Source organism: Equus przewalskii, chromosome 20 (genome assembly GCF_037783145.1).
Source record: "Equus przewalskii isolate Varuska chromosome 20, EquPr2, whole genome shotgun sequence".
NCBI classification, from domain to species: Eukaryota; Metazoa; Chordata; class Mammalia; order Perissodactyla; family Equidae; genus Equus; species Equus przewalskii.
Window position 1 is genome coordinate 28,153,297 of NC_091850.1, and position 21,182 is coordinate 28,174,478.

The window sequence follows — 21,182 nt, forward strand, 5'->3', positions numbered from 1 at the left end:
GTTATCATCATCTTTCACATGGACCCTTATGGTCTCCCTCCAATCACTGTATAAATTGTAGCCAGTGATCTTTTAAAAACTCAAATCTGATTCCACAAATGCAAATCCCTATTCCACTCCCAATCATCTTAATTTTTTAATGGCTCCCCGTTGCTCATACGACACCCTTAACAGGGCCTACAAAAGCATAATTTGGCCTATTTCAGCAGCTTCATCATTCTACTCTCATTTGTTCTCTGCCATTCACAGGAACTGTGAAGCATCTGAAGGCACTATGCTCTTTTCTTCAGGGCCTTTGCATGTACTGTGTCATCAATTTGCAATTTTCCTTGCATCCCTTTCATCTATTTTTCCCCTCAGACTTCACAGGTCAACCATCATGTCCCTAAGGAATGAACTGCTGGAAGCAATTTAAAAAAAAAGAATTTCCCATTTCTCAATGGTTCAACCAACATTATTTGGCATCTATTTCTATCTATTACATGCCAGGCTTTATCTGAGGATTAGTTTCACTTGGAAAAGGAAGCCTTTCTGATCTTCCCCAATCCTCCAGACTACTTCAGTGCTACATACTCTCATGGTTTCTGTTACTTTTCCTTTCAAGCACTCATTTCAGTTGTAAAGTAACAACTGTAGAATTGTGTACTTTGTGTTTCATATCCTGTCTCTCCCACCAGAACACAAGCTTACTGCCAATGGGTCAACACAGTTCACTGACCATTGAAGGCACTCAGCAAATACTTGTCAAATGATTGAATTTGCAAAAACTAAAAATAATGAGCCAATGTCAGTAGCAACTGATCTCCAAGACAAACTGTGAGTATGACAGGAAAGAAGAATCCAATGCTTTAAGCTCAGGAATGGGGTTCAGAATGTAGTCTGTGATTCCTTGATCTCTCCAATGCCAACCTTTCACCTTTACTAGTTCATTCCTACGGTCACACTGTGCACCTTGTTTCCAGAACCACTCTACCTCAGAAATGTCACACATTCCTTCCTCTGACTTCATCATCCATTATTCAATTTGTGCTACTCCACAGCACTTGCTCTTCCACTTCATGGAAACCTTTGAACCTTGACCCTTCCATTTTCTCCCAACGCAACTCTTCAACTACACCCCTAGCAAACTCCCAATCCTGGCTCAATGACCAATCACCTTCTTTGCTGTGTGGCTGAGCACTACTGGAAAAAAAATAACACAATCATGCAGTGGCATCCTCACAATTCTCCACATTGTAGCCAGTGAGTGATCTTTTTTGAACCACAGCCCTGCGTATGTCATACCCCCAAACCTTTGAAAGTGGCTTTTTATTATCTGCTTTTCTCCCTAGCTTCACTGCTCAGCATTTCAGTACTCTGTTGTTTCTCCCTGCCCTTCCACTCTCCCCAAGATTCTCATTCATTTCTCAACTCAACCACAAACTGGCTTTGCTCTCATCCTCTCTGAAACTACTCTCCCTAAATGTTATCATTTATATCCTGAATGGCAGGGTCAATCACTTTTCGGTTTTCCTCTTACTGCTGCATTTCACTTGTTGCTCTTTACCCCCTTGTTGAAACTCTCCAGTCTTGTAGTTTCTGGATTCTTGCCATACTCCCTTAATCATTTCTCTTCTCTCCTCACCAACTCATTTTCCTCCCATTGCACCTTAAATGTTGGTAGTCTCCAAGGTCCTTCTATGGCTCTATGCTGCTTACTCTACAGTTTACATGCTGATAAATCCCAAATGTAGCCTCAGCTCAAACTTCTTCCCTGAAAGTGTCAGGCTTGTATATGTTCCCACCTCTGGACATCACCTGAACATCCCACAGGTACTCACTTTCAACATATTTAAAATTGAACCTAGTCATCTAAAGTAGAGAAACACGAGATCTTTCCTTGATGCCTCTGTCTTCCTTTACCTCAGTCAACTGTCAAGTCCTGCTATTTTTATTTCCTAAATACATCTGCAATCTCGCCAATCTTCTCTTTGTCCCCAGTACCCTCCTCATCCTAGTTCAGGCTCTCACCATTTGTGAGACTACTGCGTTAGTGTCTTCTTGACACCCTCAAATCTATCCTCTATGTAGCAGGTGAAGTGAGCTTTCATTAATCCCTTGCTTAAAGTCCACTGCCTACACATTAAAATTTAAGTTCTCAAAATTGTATACTTATCTCTATGTCTATATCTTCATCTTTTGATACTGTACCACCCACACCGATTCCTCCACACACCGTGCTGTCCACGCTTTCAGAACTCCATCCCCCCATCTCCTCACTTAACCAAACATTCTGATGATCCAAATATGCACAAAGGATAATTAGAAATTTCTTTAAATAAGCTCCCACATAACATGCTAAGTGATTTTATTTACCAAACTTCGTATTACATTTATTTCAGGAACACATGGCTTCTGGCTTCACTTACTACTCTTTTCACCAATCCAAGTTTTAGTCTTCTACATCAAGCCAGGTAATGTGGAAGATAATTAAAATAAAAATAGAACACATAAAATATCACATTTTTTTATCTAACGGGATGGTAGGCATCTCAAAATCTGAGAATATACAAGTAGATCTTTTGAAAAGGCGTGAGAAAAGCTACAACATTCAGTCATTAAGTGGTCTACATTCAGATCCTAGCAGGTGACTGAATAAGGATCTTCCAGATGAACTCTTCTTTATAAGAGCAACTGATCTGGGAGGTAAGAGCCCTGAGAGTTGCACTTGGCTCTGGGACTAAGCATGTGTTTGTAGCTTGTAGACATCAATTCGCCTCCTGGAGCCTCGTAAGGGCTTGGATTAAAAAGGTTCTCTTAACTTGTAGTTCATCAATTTCCAAGGCAGGTCATAAACAGAACTGAGGTGGGGAGGCTATGAATCCCTTGGAATTGTATGCATAATTCTGGGTATGAATTTGTTCCGTTTTCTAAGGAGAGATTTCATGGCTTTCATTAGAATCTCAAAGAAGTTCATGAATTCCTAAGTGGTTCAGAACATCTGCGTTAAATGATTCCTCAGATCCCTCATATTGTATGATTCTATAAATATTTTTAACACTATGGAACATGGGGATCCATTATTTGTTTAGGTTTTATAACAAACTTAGATTATAATTACTTTTTCCTGTTCTTTGGTCCAGGATCTAATTCTAGTAAGGTTAAGCCTAAATCACAATTCTAGGTAAGTTATGATCAAGGCAAACTTACACTGCCGTTTCTTAGCAGAAGAAAGGCTAATGTCAAGGGTGAAGACTCTAGAACCACTTGACAAAGTAACACAAAATAACTTCTCATTCCTAAGGTTCTAAGTAACAGATAAAACAATGACTGAAAAAAAGTCAGAGATAGAGGCAAAATTCCATTGAAAAGAAACCGTAATGTCTATAAACTAAATAATGAAAATAATGGCAGGGGTCCACTTATTTCAAGGAGTAGTTAACACACAATTTCTGACTAACAGAGGAACTTTAATCACAGGACATCCTCTGTTATCTATTTAAACTTGTTTCCTTACTTTAGTTCTTCATCTCCAACTGCCTGTTCAGCATTTGCCAACTAAAATTCAACGGATTAAACGTTGATCACCATCTTTTTGAAAACTGGGCCTACGTCCTTCCTTCATAATCTCTGTAACGCTACTCTGTTCTAGTTATGCAGGTTATGCAAGAATCACAACATATGAATTTAGCCTCTCTCAAACCTACGATAAATTCAGGTAAGAAAAAGGATTACAAGCCAGAAAATAACTGTTCCTCTATTTAGAATCAACTATTTTCTCAAGAACCTAAGGACAAACAATTCAGTTTCTTCATAAAAAATTTGCCAAGTATAAAAGAGATGAGGAAACTTATGGATTAAGACCTAAAAAAAAAAAACATTTTGAGAAAATTTAAAATTTGAACACTTACTGGATATTTGATGTCAAAGAGTATTCATATTTAAAGATGATGTATTTACAGATGAAATAATATGATGTCTGGGATTTATTTCAGAAAAATATGAGGAAAGGGAGTGTATTGGCTACAGCTCAAACAAGCTTGGTCAGAAACTCAGAATGATTAAAATTGAGTGATGGGAATATGGCAGTTTCATAACAAAAAGTTAAAATAGTTTAAAAAGTTCTGATGAGAAAAAAATAACTGTGTGCATACTGCATCACTCTGAGCAATGAAGCCATATACGAAGCCATATATGAATGGAGTCTTAAAGGAGGGGTGTGTTGGTAGTATTCACTAGATTGCCATACAAAACACATGGGGATGTTATGACCACTTCGTCAATAAACTATGCAAACCAGAATTTGGTCAGTCACTGACCCTTCTATCATACCAAATTTAGATTCAACTGTTTCTCAGGATCAAAAGAACAAAGAGTGCATTTAGAAAAATCTTCAAATAAAAATAAAAGCTATTTGTGTAATAAATAATACTCTTCCTATGACAAGAATTAGCTAAGGGATTAAACGAACTTTAAATTTTAGTTTTAAATGAAACATTTAAAATGAGCAAGGCAAGCAGCAAAATGGTCAAATAAGATTTTTGCAGAGCAAAAATTACTATGAAGTGTTTCAAATTACATTATTTCAAGTGGGTGATCTGATGGGTTTTATATTTGCCGAAGTAACCTTACTCCAGTTTACATCAATAGTTCTGAAGATGCAGACCACCTGGACATTAGGATAGTGACCAATAATAAGTTCTCTGTGTAGCTAAATGTGGTTTGTGGGGGAGGGAGAACCATACACTTTCCTGGTAAAGTTTATTTTCTAAATTAACATATGATAAACTTATTTGCTGGTCATGAAACATACATTGGATGAGAAAGCTTGACTTACCTGCCTTCCAGAGATAGACTATAGTCATCAAAAATTGCCTGTGTGCTTCAGTTACCTGCTAACAATTCAAATACTCAACATATCAACAGAATAAGTTATATATTACTTTTCTCTAAAAGTTGAGGATTTCTTCTACTAGAGATTACTAAATTCTGTTTTCTGCATTTGTATTTTGAAATGGACTTTTTAAAACTACCCATTCTTTGTCAAAATAATAAACAATTTAAGAAAACACTAAAATTTCATATTAATATATTACAGTGAAGAGCTATTTGGAAATTTTTATATCAAATCTAACATATCTACTTTTCGATACAAGTCAATAAAACACGATATAGCTTCGTATAGTATCAACAAACTACAGATTAAGATTGAATTTTGTAAATCCCCAATATACTTAAGTTTGACTTTGCATATTTGACTGACAATGCCTTTAGTGTCAAGATCTAAAAAAACCATATTTGAGAAATCTACTTCTTGAAAACTTTGGTTTGTATATTTAAGGGTTAAGGCTTATACAATGTATCAACATTTGGCTTATATTAATAGCTAAAATATTGGAGCTTAGAATATATGGAAAACAAATACAGAAATTCATCCATGACCAACTGAGGCAACAGAAGCCTTACTGCCGTGTGCTTACTTCCTCAAGATCACTCTACGCAGGATCCCCAAGTATACACACTCCAAGGATCCTGTAGGAACCGGCTTACTTTCAGTAAGGATCATCTCCTTTAATGCTTGATGCTCAATTAGCTTGGAGCAGTGAGACACAATTACTCCAACTCCAAATTTAAATCCCTATTATAACATTTTAAGTAAATCACTGGATCGTTCTGAGCCTCAGTTTTCCTTATGTACAAAATAGGGATAAAATATTTAACCAGCAGAGTTCTTGTAAGAATTAAATGACAGCATGCATCCTAGTATCAGGCTCATAGAATTCAAAATCAGCTTTTTTACCTACATCTTTATTCTTTAGTACTCTATATGCTGGACTTTTATACTCATTTTTTTTCTAACTGGTATTTTATATTTATTGATAAATCATTATTGTTTTCATAAACCACCTGAAATTCTTTGTTAATAAAACAAACTCCAAGGGGGAAAAAACTCAATCTAGTTTTGACCCACAGAGTTTAAAGTAAAAAGGAAGAGGAAACATGCAATTAAGTGGAAGAAAAAGAAGAATGAGACAACATTTCCTTCAAGAAAATGTTCTGAAAGAATTCCACATAGGAAATAGATCCTGAAAAGTTATTTTCATCGTGGTTTAATAGGTGTTCACAAAAAGGTATTCTGTGGCACTGTCACTCTTCCTCACAAATTGAATATCTTCATTTATTGGCCACTTTCATAAAACTTAACATTCTAGAGGTCAATTTTAAAAACTGACTTAAAAATAAGTACACAATTTTTGAGTTAAATCTGAAACAGACCTCATCTCCTGTAAATTTCAGGCATTACTATTTCTAAGCATCAACTAGGCAAATCAACTGATTAAATACCCACATCCCCATTTGGAATAACAAGTAAACAACTGCTCCCAAAAGATGTATAAAACGTTTAGAATAGAAAATGAATAAACATCTCAACTAATAAAATTACTCCTTTTTCAGCATTAAAAAATAACTTGTGAAAAATGTAATGTAATTACGAAGTGTCATACTCATCTCTATTTCTAAAATAACACACGGCATATTTTAACTAAGAGAAATGCTAGTTTCCCAAAATAGCATGATTATCTTTCCCCAAGACTGTTATCTTTTCCCGAGGTTTAAAAAATAAATATTACCATCATGACATCACTAGAAAGAAATTGAAGCATACAAGGAATAAACTATAGTTTCTTTTTATATCAAAATGTACTCTTGAAAATGTGTTTGGCACAGTGCTAAATCATAATAGTTAATACTAAATATTGCAGGATACAATAAAACCCTGGAGTTAATTGTTTACACCCTCTTATGGGAATGAAAATAATAGATACCAATTATTCAGAAGTCAGCCTATACAAACTGTATAAACAATATTTTATGTTTTGCTTTGAAAACCAGTGATATAATAAATTTTACATAAAAGACTGTAAAATAATATAAATGGATTTAAACAGATCTTTACAATAAGAAATTCAAATGGAAACAGACAAGTAACAAAGAGAAGTAAAAAAATTTATTGCAGTATTCGCTCCACCAGATTGCCTGGGGATCCCTTTTCTTGTATTGTTTTCAGGGTGACCTAATACATCAAAATCTACATTTACAAAAACTCCTTCTGCAGATAGGTCATAGATACTGCATGCTTTTTTTTTTTTTCAACAGAATAAATTATATATCCAGGAGATTCTGCCATTTTACAGCCTGGAAAAAACAATGCTTCCCTGGAAACTGGGCTAAGCTAAAGAAAGCCATCCGCTGCTAGGTTAAACTCCAAGAACACTTTATTAAGAACATTAACAGACTAATTTCCAACATTCACTTGTTTATTTTTTAAACAGAAAGTTTTTTCCAAGATATAAACAATTTTTGTTAAACTATAATACAGTGGGAGTAAAAATGAACTGAGAATCTGTTTCTGCTGCACAACAGCGAAGGGAGCTCCCACAAAAATGTTTGCCCAACATTTCCTTCTTTTGTTCCTGCATCCCAGGTTCCATTCTTACTCTTCATAAAACTGATTTTTTTTTTTGCCAGAATGTTGATATTTCAAGTTTTTCTGCCTTTTAAAAAAATTCCTGTAAATTTGGCTGCATGTACAAATTCATTAGCTGGAAGTCCCATCCTTGGCGGCATACAGGGATCGTAAAGTCTGAACAACTTTATTAGTCAGCTTATTAGCACTCGTTAGAGCAATTTTTTTGTAAATAATGTCTGACTCTTTAATAGTGTCTACCCAAGGCACCAGTTTGCGGCCATCACGGCGCTTAGCCTCAGTCCAGGAGCCACTGTAGGAGCCTGCCATCCACTGAACACTGAAGCCATTGCTGGTTTTCTGTACTACTCTTGCAATTTGTGGTCGATCTTTGTACTTTGGACAGCAAATAGCGATGACATCCATGACGTCAACACTTTCATTCATCTGTGCTGCCAACTCCGTAGAGTCTGAATTTCGTTTTGACCTTCTCAATGACTAAAACATTGGGAGGGGGGAAAAAAGACCAAGTGTTACACAAAAGAATTTTAGTGAAATTATTGTTTTTATTGCTTTTAATCCCTTGACGCCGGGTGTTGGGATTTCCCAGCACACTTCCATTGCTGGCAATGAGACGCACCGTGACCGCCAGCGCCAAGGGGTTAACATACTTGTAAAACCATAAAACTCTTAATTTGTACCCGTGTCTTTACTCTTATTGATATATAAAATTATATATACATATGAACCATAAAGCTACATAAAACTTAGCAACAATAAAAACGATAACACACATTAATACAATCCAAAGAAAATTAATAATCCTTTATGCTGGATAAATCTCATTTCTGTTTTTTTCTTTTTTATTGTCTTTTATGTTAAACTTTCTACAAAAGGATGTATAAATGGTTAAGTAGAGAATCTCTATCTACAAAATGTTTTCTCTCATAAGTATTACATTACTTGGTGTACATTTAATAGACTGACATATATAAGCACATAAAAATCATTTTACGTAATACGCTGCGAAATACGTTGACTCCTCCTCCGCCTCACCCCTGAAGTGCCTCCTCCTCTATCCTCCCCATCACTTTCATCATCTTCTGTCTCTGCTGCTGCATTATTTTTAGGGCTGCCTCCTCCAAGCAGCGAGGTAATTGCTTTGTTCCGAGCATTTGTGCTAGCTGACACCTCCCCTTCTTCCTCCTCTTCATCAGGGTCCAGATGTTCCATGAGAAGTTTGAACTACAAAAATTAGATATTAGAGTTTTCAGTAAATATTTCAAACAAGACTGTCAAATCTCTAAATGCTTTCTTTTTCACTCTAATTTTTTTTCCTAAATGTTTTCTGTGGCAGTAGTTTAGTGTGGGTGAAAAAAGACTTTAGCTATTGTCCAAGTCAGGGATGGGCAAACATTTTCTGTACAGAGCCAGACAGTAAATATTTTTGGCTTTGCAGGCCATATAGTCTCTGTTATAACTACTCAACTCTGCCATTGTAGTCTGAAAGCAGATACAGACAATATATTAGGAGTCTCTCAAAAGATTTTCTTCAACATTAAGAAAATTTTGTGGTAAAATACACAAAAACATAAAATTTACTATTTTAATCATTTTAAAGTGTTCAATTGATTGGCATTAAGTATATTTACAACGTTGTGCAACCATCACCACTGTCATTTCTAAAACTTTTTCATCATCCCAAACAGAAATTCATTCTGTACCCACTAAACAATAACTTACCATTCCTCCCTTCCTCCAGCCCCTGGTAACCTTTATTCTATTTTCTGTCTTTATGAATTTGCCTATTCTTAGAGCCATTTTAAAAGGGCATTTTATATACACACACCCCCACACACTTGATGAGTATATATGTAAGAGATATACAAATATATATACTTGTATTACTTCTGTAAGAATACATGAAGAAATAGTAATATTGGTTGCCAGAAAGGAGAGGAACAGAATGGCTGAAGAGGGTAGGAGGATGATTTTTCACAGTTTTCCCTTTTATGAAATATAAATATGTAATCTATTGAGTTAAAAAAATACATACACAGGCATAGGTTTTTCCTAAAACTTGCCTGAAAACTCCCATTTTTGCTAAAATGAAATTGGTGGTGGGCTGGTATTTCCTAGGAAAAAGTAATTACAATGCAATGGGTAAAATGGGAAAGGCAAGCTTAAAGTAACTCAAAACCACACAGAGAAAAATGATCTTGATATTTCATGAAGCTTACTTGTAAAGGAGGCAGCTATCTCCCCCAAAAAGAATTTATTTTTCAAAAAAGTCATTAATTAGAAGGAAATATATTTTGGTTTTACTACTCACATCTAGATACTGTTTTACTATACTCCTCTTCACATCTTCAGTGATTTTGGAATTAGCCATATCACTCCGCAGGAAGTCCAGTGTTTGTTTGGGATGAAAATGAACTCCTGTTTTTCGGTTTATCGCTTTATCATATACTTTTGCAGATTCAGATGGAGAATATTTCTGAATTTTACTGTTTTGGGAAAACAAAACCATTAACTTAAAAATTTTTTCAGGCATTTACATTTACACTGATTCTAGTTAAATTTTATTTACTAATAGTTAAACTTTTTGTCATAAAGATTTCAATGAACTTGTACACAAGATACAAATAATTTTAAAAAAGGGAAGTAAAAGCATGAAGGCAAAGATTAAAAGAACAATATTTTCTTGTTTCCATCAGTATTTGTCTTGAATAGAGGCATCATTTAAATGGAAGCAGTTTCTCATGTCTATTTTTTAATACCATGATTGTGATTGCAGGACAGTTTTAATACAGTTACTCAACACCACCTAACAGGTTTACCTCCTTCTACTTTTTTGCTCCCAATTATTCATTCTCTACACAGCAGCCAGAATGACTATTTACAAACCTGTTTCATATTATTACCAATTCTGCTTAAAAAATTTTCCAACTATGTAACACTGTCCCAAAACCTTATGAGGTTTTAAATTATTTTGTTTGGCTGCCAACATTTAACATCAACATATTTGTCATAAAAATCTGAATTATCTAACTTCTTGAAAAAGTGAAAGCAAAAAAGTAGAAGTTCTGGCCACAGTGTGGCTACCCTCTTCTGTGGTAACAAACTGATGAACATCTGAGTAACATCTGACCCCTTTAGATGAAACATGCTCTTTCCTGTTTGCCACTGACCTTCTACCAGGTCCACTTTACTCATTTCATTTATCTGTTCCCTACATACATTTAACTTCGTGATTCCTAATGTAAGGTTTCAATGAATGCGGAAAACGATCAAAATTCGATGGGTACAGGCAGAAGAAAGATACCTATAGTGACTAATGGTGGATAAAATTATGGGGCACTCAAAATAATTAGTACTTTTCTACTTCTTACTTTATAGAGCACATTAAAGACTATTTGGATTCTGTTAGAGTTCAGTGTAGTTGGTTTGCACCTATTCTTCATTCACAGCTCTTTAAAAATTTAAATTTGCAATTTATTTTAAGATTAGCCTAATTCTTTACTGAGATCTTTTTAAGAAAATCAACAAAATAAGTCCTTTAATTTATAATGCTTTATCCCCAAGTAAGGGAATACATTTTTTCTCTCTTCAATAATATGATGGACAAATTATGGTATATCATACAACAAAATATTCTAGCACTAAAAAGGAAGAAAGTCCTTTTTCAAAAGGAGCATTTTAAATATTAAAGTAAGAATACAGTCAAAACTGGGTTTCATATTTCTTTATTATTTGAACAAAGTAACGCTTTTTTGCTCTCACTGCTTATGTAAGCTTACCTATCAGAAAATCCACAGAGATTCTTCAAATGTTGTTTTAACATCAGAAGTAATAAAATACCCTGGGAGACATTTGCAAACTCAATTAAAGGAGCTGAATTTTCTGGCAAACATTTCATCACCGAATTTATATCATCTTCTGAATCTGAATCTGAATCTGAATCCACACGTTTCCGTGACTTCCGAGGCCTGGAAACTTCTTCTTCACTCTCGCTTGACTCATTTTCCTTACTGGGTGATGATTTTCTCTCTTTCCTTTTGTCTTTTACCATTGACTGCAAAAAGAAGAAATTATTCTGTTTGAAAAACGATAAAAACAAAATACCACTAACAAATATACATATGATCCATTCAACAGCTTCAAAAAGCATCCTTAAATTAACATTTTATGCATTAAAGCCCTCTGACTTTCCATAAACAACTGGAGATGTAACCCTTGTGGGAAAAATTAAGTTCCAAAACCAAATAAAATCATTTATAATCCACTCCTCCTCCCCTTCTCATCCCCCCTCAAAAACCATTCAAAGGGAAACAATTTTCTTAGAGGATCATGACAGGAGATAAATTAGTTATAAAAGTATCAATTTGGTACATAGATAACCCATTATAAAGGAAAAGCAGTAATTATAATTTAACTGAGACTACAACAGGCTTGAACACGTCCAGTTTATATCAAACTCTCAAGAACTTTTCAGCAAGATAATATGCAACTTTTCTTAATACTTAAATTCTGTTTCTTTGTACTTTATAAACTGTTAGCTCTTAAAAAGAAAGTCAGTTGGGTTTAAGAGGGGGGTAGTTCAGATCACAAAGCAATTATTCAAAAGGTAACTGTTAAGAAATAAGACAGGAGAAACATTCACAAGTATGTCCACAATAGTAAGTAAAGTAAAATAAGATAAAATGATGGCTAAAGTTCCTGGGAAATTATTAACTTTTCAAATTTTAGTGTGCATATTAAACACCTAGGGATTCTGTTAAAAAGCAGACTATGTTTCAGCAGGTCTGGGGGGGCCTGAGGTTCTGCAGTTCTAACAAGCTCTCAGGGGAGGCCAGTGCTGCTGGTCTTGGTCCACTCTTCAAGTAGCAAGGATTTGGATACCTCTGTAATTCTAATCTTTAGGTATTAAAATAATCTCCCTGATTTACTAGTTTGACCAGGCTGAGTTTTGAGCACTACGATTTTGCAAAATAAGATCTACTTGTATCATCAGGCACATGAAAATATGCCAATTAATTCATAAAGAATTTACTGAGTGCCTATTATGTGCCCAGTGCTACATCGAGTGCTTTTACAATTAAACCAATTACATCTCCTCCTAAAAACCACAAAATAAAAGATATAAGATTTATAACAAAAAATTTAGTAAACATTTTGGGCACACAATATGCCAACTTGCACATAATATGATGCCAGTGTTCAGGGACAAGGAAATCAATAGTTACTATAAATGTTCTGTGTTTCTTTGTAAGTAGGTTATCTATATCTATATCCATATCCACATCTCCTCGAGTTTACTATTGTGATCTACAGCATTACCAGATTTACAGAACAGCAAGATGCTTTAAAATGAGATTTCAATGAATATATGAATGGATACCAAACACTTAAGGTCAGTGCTTAAAGTGAGAGAAATAAAGAAGTGGGATGGCTTATCAAAGAACAATCCATATCCATATATACACACGCACACACATATACATGTATATATAAATAAAATCCATCTAAATGATCTGGAATGGAATGGTCTTAGGTCTTTCTTAATAAAAATGAAATGGCAACCCATTTTCTCTCCCCAATTCAAGCACTGCCCAGATTTCAATAAATTCATTTAGAAAGATTTTATATACCTGTGAAAAGAATAAAAAGAACAATGAGAAACAAAACAGTGAAAATAGCATGCCTGCACTTTGACAGATATGTTAAGAATAGTAATGTGTGTAACTTACCTCCTTGAATGACTGCAGTAGGTTACTACCAGAAACTGAGAGTGTAATGTCTATATGATGCATTATAAACAACGGCTCTTCCTGTGTCTGGTATGGAAAACAGGCTAGATTGTCTGCTATATACAAGAGCATATTCACTTCTGTTTTCTGTAAATTTTAAAAAAAGGTACACGTTTAGTGGATAATCTAGAAATCCATCCAAAAAGTCTTTTCAGAAAAAAATATTACAGGGCACTTTCACCTCAGTTAATTGTTTCAGAAAGAGAGAGACAGAGGGAGAGGGAAGCAGGGAGGGAAGGAGGCAGAGGAGGAAGGGAGGCATGGAGGTAAGAAAAAGGGAGGAGGGTGAACAGAAATGGATTTTATAAAATAATCTTATACCCATTTAAAGAGATTTCATAATGACTTATACTGTGGTACCTCAAGAAGGGAAGAGGTGAAATTTCTTAGTGCACCCAAGTGGAATTCCCTGAAGTTTTCTTACAGAGTATATGGAATCTTTATGATAAATCCATACCACATCAGAAAGTATACAGATGCATTCATAATTATTTGTCATTGTGCTTCTAAGAGTTTAATACACTGGAGATCAGTTACACACAGTTACTATTCTGCCCTCAAAAATACGTGGTGATTATAGTACTAATATGAGAGTTAAAAAAATTCATGTACTTATAAGGCATTTGTCAGTTTCCTAGGTATAGGTAATTTAGAATATCAGAATCGTTCTGACAGTGCTACCAGTTTCACACTATAAAAACTCTGAGGTAGGCAAAATTTAAGGGAAAAAAAGAAGTAAAATTTAAAAGAAGTTACAAACGGAGACTTTGAGCATTTCATGATCATACAGAACATAAACAGAAAGACACGTTAATATTTAAATTCTTTTAAAACATTTTACACAGCTTAAAAAAAAAACAAAGCAATCAAAAAAGACCCCCTCCTACCATCTTCCTTATCCTGCTGTCCAAACTTAAAACTCAGGAGCAGCAGCAGTAAGCAACAACCAAAACAGATGGAATAAACTTGCTCATAGTATTCAGGGGACTCTCACTCTATTTTCTATTTTTAAATATGTATCAACACATACATGTTAAAGTTCGGGAAATGTTGACACAGAATCTTACTTCATCTATTAGTTGTAACACTGTAATTTATACATATTTTTTCTCTTAAAACTGGAAATTCAGGACTACTATGAATAAACCTTTCTAAAACTCTGAAATTCTTCTACTTTGGTTATAAAGAACTCCTAAATTGCTCTTATTTTTTTCAAAAATCGAACTTCTTAAAAGAATAGTCTAGAGCTGTTTTGCCCATATCTTCCCCACTACTCTTTAATTAGTTAAAATCATTTTTTCGTCCATCACTGCTTGACTGTTTCTGTCCACCAAATATTCCACTCTATTTTTTTACTTCTTATTCTCCTTGACTTCTCAGTAGCATCGGATGCTATTATCTACCCTTTCCTTCCTGAAATCTTCTTCCTAGCTCTTTGACTATTCCTCTTCTATGTTCTTAAGCCAACTCCTTTTCAAACTATTTTTGGCAACAATCCTGTTATTCTCTCAGGTGCTCAGGACAAAATACTCCAGTTATCCTTTGGCTATTCTTCTCACAGTCTCACTTAATTTATTCCTTCCTCACAACATTTCTTCTTTCCTTTCCTACTGTCCATTCTTTTCTTTCCTATTGTCAAAATAGATCAATCCCTTATTACCTCCACTGTGAACACAATGCTAAAAAAATGTGTGCTCTTAAAATGCTCTGTGGCACCTGTCCTCATCACTTTATTCAAACACTTTCAATGGTTTCCTACTGTTTATAAGATCTTCCATAACCCATACCTCACTATGACCTTTCTGCCCTAGTCAAACAACAATCTATTCATTATTTCTCACACATTCTTATCTTTGTACCTTTATTCATGTTTTCACACCTGCCTTAAATAGTAGATCCATCTCATCTTATCTCCCTAGGCCTTCAGTAATTTGTTCCTTCTCTGACATCCTTTGTTGGAGTTAGTCAGAAGAAATTACTGCATTATGAGAACTGGATTTCCAGTTTAGCATTTCACATGCTGAGTTGACAGAACATCAAGCTAATGACACAGAACAGACAGTAAAACCACGTAGGAATGAGGCTCAGGAGAGAGATGAGGACCAGAGCAGTATCACTGATACAAACCACTTAGCACAAAGGATATGCTAACCTTAACTAAATTTCCTTTATTTTGTGTCCTATCACCTCCAACAGGAGGTAAGATCCAATGAGGGCAAGAGCACTATATCAGGCCATTTTGTACTCCTAGCACAATATCCTACACACAATGAAAGCTTCACTTAATATTGATGATAATATGATGATGATGATGGTGGTGGAGATGATTAAAGTATATTCCAAGTATTGCGGAACTAGACGTTTATAGTATTTATTTGCTAGATCATATATCCAAAAATTTCCTGCAGTACTTAAAAAAAAAGAGATCTAGTAAGGTTTCTACATTCTGGTAATTTTAATTTTGCTATGTTGAAAAATTCTGGTATTGGAAGAGCAACAAAGTCAAGCTATGAAGCGATTAAAATAAGAAAAAAATGTTTCTTTTGTTCTTCTTGAAGTTTTATGCACAGAGACTGATCGGTAAGCTCTATGTGGGCAGATACCACATCTGACCTATTTGCTATTTTATCTTCATCTCCTGGCACAATGGCTACCACATAGCAGGTGGTGCTGAATAAATATTTGTATAAAAATGAATGAATAAATCAAGAGGGAAGTGTAAAGAATAGGATGTTCTGTCTTCTTGGCTTATGGTCCTGGCTGACCCAATTATACAACAGCCCAAAGGGTCAAAATTATAATTACACAAAAGTGGATTCTTCATTAAGGAAATCAAGTTGAACAAATACGGATCTCACCAGCCAAAAACTTAAAACAATTATTCTAAGAATATTTAAGTCAGACAGAAATGAGTGAAATTTTACCTTATTTACTTACTTAGGTAATCTATCTGTGAAAGTGATAGTTTAGTGATATAGCTTATTTAAAGATATGCTTAAAGGAACCGTTATCAAAGTTTGTAAGATACTCTGTTTGTAGACACAATTACAGTTGGCGTTCTGTATCAGCAGCCTCCACATCCACGGATTCAACCAACTATGAATTGAAAGGCCTATGATGGTTGAGTCTGCACTGAACATGTACAGACTTCTTGGGTCATTTTTCCCTAAACAATACAGATAATAACTATCTACATAGCATTACACTATATTAGGTATTATAAGTAATCTAGAGATGATTTAAAATATACAGGAGGATGTGCGTAGGTTATATGCAAACGCTACGCCATTTAACGTAAGGGACTTGAGCATCCTCGGATGTTGGTATCCATAGGGGAGTCCTGGAACCAATTCCCCGTGGATATCAAAGGACAACTGCATACTTTGTCCCTCATTATATTTATTCTCATACAAAATTTTCCCTTCGATTTTGACCGTATGCCTTGTAATTAACATGGAAGACTTAAAGAAACACATTTAATATCGTCATTATTGTTTACTAAAATGGTAATATTTAAAAAATAGTGACTACTTTAGGCATAAGATTTACAGAACATTTTTCTTAAAATAGTAAGGTTTTTATGCTTACTGCTGTGTCATCAAAGAGGTTGAGTAAAGAAATTAGAAAGGCTCGTCTGTGTTGGCGGTTTCCACGGATCATGGAGTAAAGGTGTGAACACAAAGCACTAGACGACTCATCTTGTCTGAAACCCCTTACAGGATCTTTTAGGCATGTGTTGATTGCCTGTTGTACCTGGTAAGACATCTTCATACCAGCCACTGCTTTCATCTGCAATCAATAAAAGCCCCATTAAAAGAATCAAATAAAAAATATACTTTGAGCATTATAATCCAAGGCTAACTTCATTATTTCATTTTCTTATTTAAAATAAAATCATAAAATGCAAGTGCTGGAAGGAACATCAGAGATCATTTATGACAACATCCTCTTTTACAGAAGGAAAAAAATAGAGACTCAGAAGAGCCATTACTACTGCCAAGATCACACAGAAGGGACTAAAACCTATGCAATCTGATTTTTAATCCAGTGTGCTTGCTGGACTGTCACCTCTAGCTCAATCTTAAGAGTTAATTTTAAATAAGAACAAACACTTTGGAGGACAAACTTAGTTGCATGTTTAGAAGTACTAAACAAAATATTTTATTCTAATATGAACATGGGCAGGATATTTACCAAAGAAATGGGTTACCAAAGAAAGATGTTTAAATTTAGGTTATACAATTTAAAAATACATACATGAATGAATCCAGCATATTTTTTGTCTATTTCCACAAGCTGCTGATCAGCCTTGTTCCGCATAGCTGGTTCTGGATCTGTGCCCATAGCAATTAAATATGGTACACACTGGAAATAAAAATAAAGGATTTATAAGACATCACAGTAGTAAAAGCCCTATATGTATCTAGACATATGTTAACACTTGCTGTATATCTGGGATATATGAATTTAGCTTTATAGGCCTTCCTATAAATGCCATGTTTAGTATTATTTTAAAAATGATTACTCTTCCCTTAGATTTAGTTTAAAGCAAAAAAGGACTGGAACATCAGTAAAAATACTGATGTGGTGCAATTTAAACAATTTCAGTGTGAATTTAAGGTTCTTTAAACATGAAGAGCTCCCACACTAAGAATATCCACTTAAGATTATGATACATACTGCAAATGTATAATCCAATAATTTTTCAAACTTGACTTAATCTGCTAGTAAAGATAATGTAGGGCAAAAAGTAATTTGTCTTCCATACTCAAAACTAGGAAAATAGACTTCTTTCCCACAAAGCTGATTTTAGATATGCCTTCAATGATCAGCTGGATAGCTAGTATTTTGGTAATAGTCATATTCATTGTACTTCTAAAGTCAAGAAACATCATCACTGTGTTAAGTGAATCTGAATCAGATAGCAGTGATGGAGGCCAGAAAAACAACAAATATAAAAAACAACTTTAAAAAAGTAGACATGGCACTAAGTGAAATGGGTGATCATGGATTAAATTCTCAGTGGCGGGGTAGGGAGGAGGGAGTCCATACAGAATGCTATTGGCTTAAATGGCAAAATTTGAAAATGGACTGTATATTCAATAATACTGCATCAATGTTAAACTTTCTAAATTTGATGACTGCCTTATGGTTTTACAAAAAACAGTTCTCATTCTTAGAAAACATATGCTGAAGTGTTTTGAGGTGAAGAACTATGGTATCTGAAACTTACTACCAAATGATTCAGAAAAAAATATATGTATGAAGAGAGAGAAAGCAAATGTGGCAAAATATTAACAAATGGTGAATACAGGTGAAGAGTATGAAGGAGTTCACTGCATACTCTTGCAGTTTTTTCAAGTGTAAAGTTAAAAAAAATGTTTAAAAAAGCACAACCACCTGAGGCCATTTTAGAGTACCAGGAAAGAGCCCTAAGTATGTCAATAATTTGAGAGTCTCAATAAACTACTGTACATTTTATTAAGTGATCTTGATGAGGATAACCCTGAGTCATGAAGAAGAGCCTAAATATTCACTAGTGTGCTGTGCTTCAGGACACAGAAAAGAACACAATATACTTACACACAGCATACTTTAGAAAAAGCCAAAATAAAAATCTTGAAGGGTACAGGCTTTGGCTATCTACTAAGTTCACTTCTGTGGCCTATGGCACTCTCCTGAACACATCAGATGGTGTATACTACTACACTGGCATTAGCTGCCAATCCGGAGTAATACTATTATGGCTTTATTACGTCATTTAGTCCTTTGAGATGCTGGGTAGTTGACATTATCTCCAATTTACAAAGGAAGGAATTGAGATCAGACGATATAATTTACTTTTCTTTGGACTAAAATCTACCCTGTTTACCAGTTAGATTATACTCTTAACCCTAGTTAACTCTCTTGACATGCAAGCTGTCGGTTCTTAGGGATAACAGTCAATGAAGATTAAAACAAGTCTATGATCCCTACTTAGAAAAATGATTCCAAGCATATGGTCTACCAATATAATTTGGAAGTATGTTTAATAGAGGAAACTTTATGAATATATGTGTATTTTGCAGTAATGACAACCTAAGAGATGGACTAAAACTTGGATGCTTAAGAATTTAGAACAAAAATAAAATTAACAACTAAGAGGAATAAAAAGCTACTTATTCTCTAATCACAGTGTCATCAAATAACAAATCTGGCTCTTTTAGTAAGTGCTGATGCTACGAAACATACTTACCTGAACTGGATGAATAAGACCTTGGTTTAGAGTCAATGCGATGACATTTAGGGCAAAGTGGCGTACACTTGATTGGGTGTGAAAAAAAGCCTCAAGCACCTGTTTGAGGTAAAGCTGCATGATGGAACTACTCATCCCTGAGGAAACATCACCCATTTCTTTTAAATCTTCCTGTTTTGCAACTTTCTTCCCTACAAAAAGAGGCAAACATATTAACAACATGTATATTAACTTTACTAAATACACCAAATTAGGCCATAGTGCAAAGGACAAAATGTTAGAGCCAGTGCTCTGGCTCAATGGTTCTTAGTCTTTTTTTCTGTTGTGTGTGTTTGTCAGAGGCTCCTTTGAGAACCTGGTAAGAACTATGCTCCTTTCCTTTCTTAAAATGTTAATGTTTGCACATACATTAAATTTTACAAACTATTTTAGGAAGTTTATGAATACCTTAAAGCCTAGCTATGGACTTAAAGACTCCTCTTTAACTGAATTCCTTCATCTAATAGACAAGGATATTTAGATATCTGGATTAAAAACGAGTCAGAGAGTATCCTAATTGTAGCCGCACCATGAAATTTAAAAATATATTTTCACTTACAGTCTCTATCTGCCTGCTGCATACGTGTATCCTCTTCTTGTAGGTAGGTCTGGAGGTTTTTTAACACTTGTATTTTTAAATTTACTGAGGAGTTCTTATCAGATAAAATATTATTATATAGGTTTTTCACCTCTTGCTCAAACATTAGACTTGGATGCTGAATAAAGGCAAATCCTAAAGAAGAGAGAAAAAAAATCTCTTGATATACTCACATTAAAATTAAATATAACACAATGAAAATGTTGATAAATTATATAAAGAGCTCCTTATTTCAAAAATTAAAACTTAAAATGACTGGAATAATATGCTGGTGGCCTTACCTAGAGAAGTATTAGAGCAGGCACTTCTTTCCCCATGAATTAAAAACAAGAAATTGCATTTCAAAGGAGAATTTCACACAAGAGGAAACCTTGAGGAGGGAGCAGGGCCTAGTGGCTAGGGGAGTGGATTAGGAGTCAGGAGTCTTGGGTTCTATTCCTGGCTCCACCACTGACTTGTAGTGTGACCTTGGGTGAGTCACATAATCTCTCTGTGCCTCAATTCTCCATCTGTAAAACGGGGACAATAATATTTACCACCCACCTACCTCAAAGGGATATTTTCAGGATTTAAGAGGTAATGTCTGTAAACATTTTTTAGATCCCTAGCAGAAAGTACTACATTGGCATTATTAATAAAAATATATATTGAAAACTATCCATTTGATGAAACCAAATAATTCTAAAATAAACTAAAGATAAGAGTATCTTCCATTTATTTCTCATATGGCATTATAATGAAGCCACAATGTTGTTTCTATAACCACAAGTTAATAACTAGCAAAATAATATCTATGTTTATTTATATAAAATGTTGATGTGAGATAAAACGAAGATCTTTGATGACAGCAAGTATTATTGATGCCAAATAACAAACTAAACTCAAAGCATAGAGTGATCACATAACTAGCCCAAGGTCACACAGGATAACTATGGCCCAGGCAAGATGTCTTTTATTAACTGGTGTAGAGGCACTATTTTCTGGATAGTGCTGCTTCTTTAAGTTAAAATTTACAATACTTGTTTTCTGAATTAGATACAACAGTATTAGGTT

At 34.6% G+C, this 21,182-nt stretch overlaps 1 protein-coding gene across 5 annotated transcripts in view; it reads right to left on the reverse strand.

Annotated features, from left to right (window-relative positions):
• Positions 1 to 6,966: 6,966 nt before the first annotated feature.
• NIPBL (NIPBL cohesin loading factor) overlaps positions 6,967 to 21,182 on the reverse strand; it is a 195,300-nt gene continuing 181,084 nt past the window's right edge. For 2 of the 5 annotated variants that reach the window (XM_070586980.1, XM_070586978.1), the window contains 9 exons: positions 20,091 to 20,264; positions 19,493 to 19,683; positions 17,515 to 17,622; positions 16,846 to 17,046; positions 13,198 to 13,344; positions 11,248 to 11,522; positions 9,780 to 9,954; positions 8,504 to 8,692; positions 6,967 to 7,945 (listed from right to left, as the gene is read on the reverse strand). In XM_070586980.1, coding sequence (XP_070443081.1) covers positions 7,580 to 7,945; positions 8,504 to 8,692; positions 9,780 to 9,954; positions 11,248 to 11,522; positions 13,198 to 13,344; positions 16,846 to 17,046; positions 17,515 to 17,622; positions 19,493 to 19,683; positions 20,091 to 20,264 — 1,826 coding nt within the window. In that variant the 3' untranslated portion in view covers positions 6,967 to 7,579. Of the gene's footprint in view, positions 7,946 to 8,462; positions 8,693 to 9,779; positions 9,955 to 11,247; positions 11,523 to 13,197; positions 13,345 to 16,845; positions 17,047 to 17,514; positions 17,623 to 19,492; positions 19,684 to 20,090; positions 20,265 to 21,182 lie in introns of all 5 variants that reach the window. The other 3 variants (XM_070586981.1, XM_070586979.1, XM_070586982.1) reach the window with 3 other exon arrangements.